General features: G+C 26.8%; 5 protein-coding genes across 5 annotated transcripts; 3 read left to right on the top strand and 2 right to left on the bottom strand.

The window, feature by feature from the left end:
- Positions 1-131: 131 nt before the first annotated feature.
- ENU1_165420 (hypothetical protein) lies at positions 132-776 on the top strand (the record flags this gene model as incomplete). The annotated part of the gene is made up of 1 exon (XM_008860983.1): positions 132-776. The coding sequence occupies one exon, from the start codon at positions 132-134 to the stop codon at positions 774-776; it is 645 nt and encodes a 214-aa protein (XP_008859205.1).
- Positions 777-840: 64 nt separating this feature from the next.
- Positions 841-2,974, bottom strand: ENU1_165410 (ubiquitin-protein ligase, putative; the record flags this gene model as incomplete). The annotated part of the gene is made up of 3 exons (XM_008860982.1): positions 841-1,218; positions 1,336-2,137; positions 2,196-2,974. The coding sequence occupies 3 exons, from the start codon at positions 2,972-2,974 to the stop codon at positions 841-843; spliced, it is 1,959 nt and encodes a 652-aa protein (XP_008859204.1).
- A 689-nt stretch (positions 2,975-3,663) lies between these two features.
- On the top strand, positions 3,664-6,540 carry ENU1_165400 (hypothetical protein; the record flags this gene model as incomplete). The annotated part of the gene is made up of 1 exon (XM_008860981.1): positions 3,664-6,540. One exon carries the CDS (start codon positions 3,664-3,666, stop codon positions 6,538-6,540), a length of 2,877 nt encoding a protein of 958 aa, XP_008859203.1.
- A 496-nt stretch (positions 6,541-7,036) lies between these two features.
- On the top strand, positions 7,037-7,462 carry ENU1_165390 (hypothetical protein; the record flags this gene model as incomplete). The annotated part of the gene is made up of 1 exon (XM_008860980.1): positions 7,037-7,462. The coding sequence occupies one exon, from the start codon at positions 7,037-7,039 to the stop codon at positions 7,460-7,462; it is 426 nt and encodes a 141-aa protein (XP_008859202.1).
- Positions 7,463-7,663: 201 nt separating this feature from the next.
- Positions 7,664-8,030, bottom strand: ENU1_165380 (hypothetical protein; the record flags this gene model as incomplete). The annotated part of the gene is made up of 1 exon (XM_008860979.1): positions 7,664-8,030. A coding segment is annotated over one exon (367 nt), but the record flags the coding sequence as incomplete, so codon positions are not given.

Raw genomic sequence — 8,030 nt, 5'->3', positions numbered from 1 at the left:
CTATTAATACTTAATTAATTGTTTGTTATTAATAATTTCCTAATAAAGCGTATAGTAATAAATATAGTAAATTTGCTATAATTTAATACTATAAAAACTTATAATAAAAATTGAAAATAAACCATCATTACATGGATAAGGCTCAATCTGATGTGCTTGCCCAATTCCTTGAACAAGAACTAAGCGTTGACCAAAAAGTAAAGAGGATACAAAGAAAAGTATCAGAGTATATGAAATATTATAATTATGAAGAATATGTAGATAATCCAACGAAAAGACTGGAAGAGAAAATAAAAGATGTTGAAGGAGTTTTAGATAGAATGGATGAAACAAAGCAGAGAAGTGATATTGTAATGAGATTTGCACAAGACACAATCAATGATATGGTACATTGGATAGATGATATCAACTCTGTGATAGAGTCTATTACAATATCAACTAATAAAGTTGCAACAAGAAACAATGAATTAGTTTTAAGACTCACAGATATGGAACATCAACTCTTTGAGGAAAAAATAAATGTAGCGCAATCAGATACAGAAAAGAAAGAGATCGAAAGAAAATACAACAAACAAATTAGTGAAGCGAATGAAATGGTGATAGAAAACAAAAACAATACACCAATTATAAACACACAAAATGAAATTATTCAAGTTAAAATAAAAGACGTTGAACTAAGAAGAAAAAATCAAGAATTAAAAGAACAAATAGAACTCCTTAAACAAGAAAACATGGTATTAAAAGAAGAGATAAAGTCAATGCATAAAAAGTTTTAGATAAATTGAAATGTGTTTTTTAAAAAAATGAATTAGAAATATAGGTTATTATTGTTTTATCAATTTAAGCAAGTCCAAACCCAACCGCATTTTCAATTGCAAACAATAATTTTTCTTTCATTATTTCCTTATTTTCGTATGGTGGAAGATGAAGTGCATTAAAACAAGTAGATGCTGTTGGGAATTTTTCTGGGTCACCATAACGATCAATGAAGAAGATGAGATTACCTAATCCACCAACAGGAACACGATCATTTGAAGTAACAAATATTAAGAGTTTTTTCTTTTGTTCTAAAGTCAAAGATTTAGCAATTTCCCAGAAATATTTGATTTGAGGAGAGTTTGGAGTATAATCTTTATATTTTGCATTTCTTTCTAATGCATCAAAGTCATATTCCTTAGTACCACAAATAACCAATTCGAGTTCTTCTGGTCTCATTGACTATAAAATAAATATCATTGGTAATAACCACACACCCTCAATAGTATAAATCAAAAGAAATAAGAAGACATATAATGATTCATCATAACTTACAATTTAAAATAAATAATAACAAACTAATAATAATGGTGATGAAACAACTTGTCTAAATCCTTGTTTAAATGCATCAAACTGTTTTTGAACCGATGATGTACAATAAAAATCAGCATAACGATCAAGATAGAGTTGTAAATTTTGATTTGTAACAATAATGTCTCTTCCACCTGGAATTAATTCGTAACTTCTATTTTCATCAAAATAATTTTGAACTGCTTCAAATGTTAATTGTAATGAAGAAACATCATCAACTTTACTCATTTCTTTTAATTGCATAAGACTATTATAGACCTCAGGATCAAGAATATTATAATCATCAAATGTTAATGGAATATCAAGTAATTTCTTATATAAAATAGATGGAAATGAAATATCAAGAATGATGTTGTTATAAATTGCCAATCCTAATACTATTCCAATTAATTTAAAATCTTGTAAATCATCTGCAAAACTACAAAACCAAAATTGTCTTGTTTTATTATTGTATGTGAACATTCCAAAGTCTACTTTAAATAATTCTTTCACAATTAAACTAAACCACTCTTTTGATACTCCTCCTTGATCAACTCCAACTTCTCCAATGAATTTTATTTTTAATTCTTTTTTCAAATCAATTGGTCGTTTATTAACAAGAGAATTTAATGATGATAAAAGAAGGTTATCTCTATCAATTCTTAATTCAAGATATGGACTGAATAACTCAAAAAAATTATTTTGTATTGCACCACTAAGTGTAAGTTGTTGTTCACACCTATTTTCTTCATGTACTACTAATACTCTAGTATATAACTCGATAATGAAACTATATGATAATAATCCTTCCCTAACAATGTTTAGTATTTTTAATTTATTATTTAAATATGGCTTTATAAAAAACAAACTTGTTTTTAAAAAACAGGTCAAAATCATCACTCCATTCTCTTTTAATATTTATTGAATAAACATAAAAAGACTTATAGTCAATAAATTCATTGGCTATGTTCATTTCGTAAAGTATCTTAAACAAACGAAGAGCATATATCATAAATGGATATTTGTTACTCCTCTGAACTGACCCTTGTTTAAACATTTCATCTAAGAATGAATGAACCAAAAAATGAACTTGTCTTAAATGTTCAGGACTCATTTGACAAAGAAATTGATGTATAACTTCTTTATTAATTGGATTTTCAGTTATTAATTTAAATAAGGCTCCATAATAGTTGTGGTACTTTGTTTGATAAGGAACACAAAGGAATAATACTCGTTGTTCTGGTTGAACTAAAGAAATAGAATTAAAGACTTTTTTGATTGTTTCCGGATTAGACACATTAAATAAAAAGTTCATAAACAAGAAAATTGACTGATGATTAATGTACTCAAAGCCTTTAGGACGAGAACTACAATTATCTGGAAAATCTCTGAAAGAGGCTTTAAGAGAATTGTCATTTAAATATGCTTCAATAGGTAATTGAAAAACATCATTTGGAGTCATTGAATAAATTTGTTTCGGTGTTATAAACTTACAGCATTCTTTATATTCATTGATGGCTGTAAGAACTACAAAGTCTCCCATTTCATTTTCACTAATAGAACTATGTTCAGGGTTTGATTTACAATATGCATTATTACACATTGGATTACCACACCCTTCTTTAATAGAATGGGTAATGTTATCCATCCTTGTTTGTAACTCATCCTCCGAGATTTCCATGATGATTTAGTCAGTTTTATTATTTTTCTTTCTCTCTTTGTCACACATCAATGACGAGATGCCACGTCAGTAATCGATTTTTACTTAGAAGTTTAGTTGAGGTATGAATAATGAAAAAGACTTATTTCAATGATGAATTTTATTTAAGGCTAAGAAAAACTAATTACTAATTAGTTGTATTATTCTTCTTTTTGTATTATTACATGACAGTTCACAAAAGTTAGTATTTGTAGAAAGAATTTTGTAGTTTATGTCTTAGTTCAATAATAACAAGATATAAACACAGTTGGCATTGGAAAATTTAACTTTTATAATGTAATTATAAAGAGTTGATGTGGAAACCAGCTTGGTAAAATTGCCAATACATTATTGCTCTAAGAAAAATGAAAAACAAAACTATTTTTTGTTTTTTTTAGAAAAAGGTGAAGATTATATCTTTTTTTACTATTTCGTAAAGAAAGGATCTTATTAATTTTATTATCCAAGTTAGAATGCAAAAGCTTCACTTTGTTCGAGGAAATAGTATACAAGATATATATCTCAAGTCTTTGTATTCTAGAACAACTTCCCCTTTTAGTTCAGTTTGTTTTATTAGAAAATATAAATGAAATTGCAACACTAATATACTACAGGCATCAACTGAAAGTTCTGTAGTTATGCTGGGAACAGTTCATACAACTTCTGTTCTATCAATCAGAGAAACGTTAAATGAAATTGGTAAACAAATAAATGATAAGATGTTATATTATTCAAATCAATTAATATCTGAGACTAAGATGTCTGAGCAAGAACTGATTGATGCCTTTCCTATTCTAATTAAAGAAGAACCAAGTTATGAAGAATTTACTATCTCTGAAAGAGATTCAAAGAAATTACCTACTAAAGTTCTAGACTCTTTCCAATTTGTCTTTCTCTTCTTACATCTTTCATTCACTTTTCATCATCATATTTCACATTCTTCTTATCTTCCATTGTGTATTAACTCATTTCAATACCTAACCTCACTTAGACTTTTACTCCATTATTTTAAATTTTCTAACACTATTGTTAATTCTTCACAATCTTTTGATATTTCTAAGACAATTAATCAAAACACATTAATGAAAATTAATGATAAAACATTATTGTCCTTATTTCATTTACATACTTTATATCTTCGTTTATTAAGTCAAGAATATTCATCATTTACAGGAGAGATTTCTTCATATTATTTTATTGAAAAATCACTTAACCCTTCTGCTCATTGCGTTTGGAAGTCATGTGATAGTCTTAATACTTATTTGAGTGCTGGATTGATCACATCAAATAAGTGTTGGAAATTAGCAAATGATATTAGTTCTTTATGTGATACTATTGAGACAATTAAAATTATCAAAAAATGGATGGAAAATACGTCAGAAAATTCTTTAGATATTTCAAAAAAAGTTATGGAAATTATTTGCAATAATCATTGGGAACTAAAGAAGAGAGGCCAAGTTATGGTTGAGTCTTCTCATTTATGTGGAAAAAGTCTCTTAGGGTCTCAGTTATATCTTTTTGAAGGATGTCTGCTTGTCTTTTCAAATCAAAAAAATGGAGATATAATATTTAAGGAATGGTTTCCTTCAAATAAAATAGTTTTATCTGATATAAAGAAATACATTTTTATTGGAAAAGAAACTGAGTTATGTGAAATGAAAATTAGTAGTATAGAAAATACTTCTTGTTACATCAAAATAGTCTCAAATGAAAATGAAATAAAAGAATGGAAAAATCAAATCAACTGTGTAAGAAAGGGAGATATTAATTTTACTTCAAATACCCATGGAAGTCTATTACAAGGAAAGCGTTTAAGAAAGTCTTCAATTCAAACAAAAAGAGAAACAATCAATTTAACTCCTATAAATAGTTATACTAATGGAAAAGTAGAAAATATCTCTATAAACGTAGGACTTATTTCGCATTTGCTTGAAATGATTCGAATTGGATTTACTTGTAATCCATTTAAAGATGAAAATAAAGAAAGTGACTGTGTTCGTTGCATGAATAGTATTATTAAATTATTAGACAAAAAGAAAAAATTATTTGGAAAAGAAGTAATCAATCATTTTAAAGACTTAAGAGCAAAAAGTCCTGATAAAGTAAAAGAGGTAATCAGTCTAATACTTAGAGATAAAAGTATAGCCACTGATTCAATAATTATTTCCGAGCTTATTATTCTTGTTATTAACGATTTAAAATTATATCTTAATGAGAATACAACAAAAAAAGATTCAAATGAAATAAAAGAAGTTTATGAACTATTTAGTTGCTATTTTGGAGATAAATCTATGGCTCCAGTACTTGAGACAATTGTCGAAAATTATGAAACGATAACCACTGAGTCATTTAGCCTCATCGATAGTTTTATACTACATCCACTTCTTTTTCATAAAATTGAAAATGCACATATTATAAGTTCCTTAGGATCTATGACTGTTGTATTTGATAGATTAGGAAATGTACAATTTAGAAAACCTGAAGGAGATATTAGAACATCATTTAAATTATCACAGCCAGTATTTCAAGTATGTTCTAATAAAGATAGCTTGATTGGTGTTTCAACAAATAAAATATTTTTTATGAATGTGTCAGGCATATTACGAGAAATCCCAATGACATGTCAAAAAGTATATTGTGGATATAATAAAATTTATATACTAGCTGATAAAGAACTTAAAGTTTTTGATTCTAGTTTCTTATTACTAAATTCTGTTCCTCTTGAAATTGATGCTGCTATCATGGAAATAAATTCCTTAGATACTCTTTGTATTTATGGTAAACAAAATGACACCAATAGAATGATATTAATTAATTCATTACTTGAAATTGTTTCTAATGAAGAAATTCCAAGAAATGACTCAGTAACTGCTGTTTGTTGTGCTGGAGAATATTTATACGTTGGAACGATTAATGGTGTGTTATTAAAATATCGTGGCAATTTCTTAGTTGATGAAAAAGAATTAAAATGTGGTAAAATTTCATCAATTGAGTTTTTCACAAGAACCATATTTGTTTTTGCAAAAGACCTTCCATTGGTTGTACTTTATGATAAAGGACTAACTATTTTGAGTATTGGAGAAATGTGGGGATTTAGTGACTGTTATACAACCAAAACTCAAAACGACAAACGATTAGCATATACACAATTATCTCCAGATGCTATTATTGAGTCAACACGAAAAAGAGTTAATTCGTCAAAATCTATCACAAATTCTTTAAGTAAAAAAGAACGAAAATGTGATTTTTGGATTATTTCAAACGATGGTAATGTTGGAAAATTTAGTACAGGTAATATCCATCATAGAAAAGAAGATATGTTAACTGAAACATATAAGTTTTATAAGACTGAACATTTCCACCATTGGACAATAAGTAATACTACTTATTATACATTATGCGATATTTGTCATCAAAAAATTAAATCAAATTGTTTCTCTTGTATTCATTGTAACTTAATGATTCATACTCACTGTGTATATCCTTTACAACTTCAACAATATTGTACCAAGTAACTATTATAGTTTTATGGTTTTATTTTTAAGTTTTATTGTTAATTCTTTTTAAACAAGAAATTCAATATGATTGAGACAAGTTTATATTTCATATTAATGTTAATTGGTTAAATAAAGAAAAGACTCTATTAATAATAGGAGGAAACTCTAATGATAATAAACTGATTGATAAAAAGAAATAAGATAAATAATCAATATAAATTAACATAACACAAAATAATGAATAAAATAATTTAAATAAAAAGAATAAAAACAAATAATAGTTAGAATAACAAATAAAAGATTAAATATAACAAAACAAGAAGTAATTAAAACAAAATAATGGTATTATAATATTTTACATCTAACAAAGTATCATTAAAAAGTAATTATAATAAACTATTCAATTTATTATAATCAATTTTACGTTTAATTTAATTGTTAGTGAGTACTTGTTCTTTCGCTAAAAAAAATTTCTAAAAGAAATAAAAAAATTAAAATCATAAAAAATCATTTCATGACATCAAACAACTATATCCGACTAAATGATAAACCACTACCTCCTCTTCCAACTAACCAAATTGAAATGTATGAACCACCAACAATGGTTAATGAACAACAAAATAATATTCCAATACCAACTAGTGGAGTATTTGTACCTGAGAAATCACCTATTGAGAAATACTTACCATTAGTCCTTTTTATTGCTGGGTTTTTTATTCCAGTATGTTGGTTTATTAATATATGTTTATGTTGTTGTAAGTTTAAGACAGGGTCGTTATTCCCAATTCTTTCAGCTGTTATGTTATTAGTTTATACATTAATTTCTATTATTAGTTTAATAGGAATAATAAGAGGTATGGTTTATTTATTTTCTACTATAGAAAATAAAGAAAATGGTAGTTTATGGGATTTTATTTTTGCTCTTCTCAAGTTTATTTAAACCACTTAATATTTATCCACTCTTATTATAGTTATTTTCCTATTTGAGAATATAAACAATTTAAAACAAGCATCCTAATTGATAGATTTAAAACTACTTTATTATTATCACATTAAATAAATTTTTGTTTTTTATTTTAGAAAAGGAAAAATAATTAAAACCTTTTCAACAAATTTGCCTTAACAGCGTTTTCATTTAAATTTATTGTTTCTTTGAAGGAGCATTGTTAGCTTTCTTTTGTCCTTTGACAATTCCAGAAACAGCTTTAGCTACATTCTTAGCTTTTCTAAGATGGGCAACAGCATCAAATGCCTTCATTCCCTTTGTAAGGGTCTTAGTCTCAAGGGTACATGGAGCAGTTAATCTGATAACCTTGTTAGCATCAAGAACTTGTTTAGCTTCTTTTTGTTGGACTGGAAGTTTATTGAATTGTTTAGTCTTCTTTTGTTCTTTAGCAACTTGTGCAGCAAAAGCAACTTGGGCTTTCTTAAGTCCCTTAAGGCAAGCCTTAAGTTCTTTAGCTTTGGCAGCGTCTTTGGTTTTAGCATAATCTTTCTTAGCAGCAGCA

This window comes from Entamoeba nuttalli (assembly GCF_000257125.1).
Source record: "Entamoeba nuttalli P19 unplaced genomic scaffold asmbl_7110, whole genome shotgun sequence".
NCBI lineage: Eukaryota > Evosea > Mastigamoebida > Endamoebidae > Entamoeba > Entamoeba nuttalli.
This window is presented reverse-complemented; position numbering and strand designations above follow the sequence as displayed.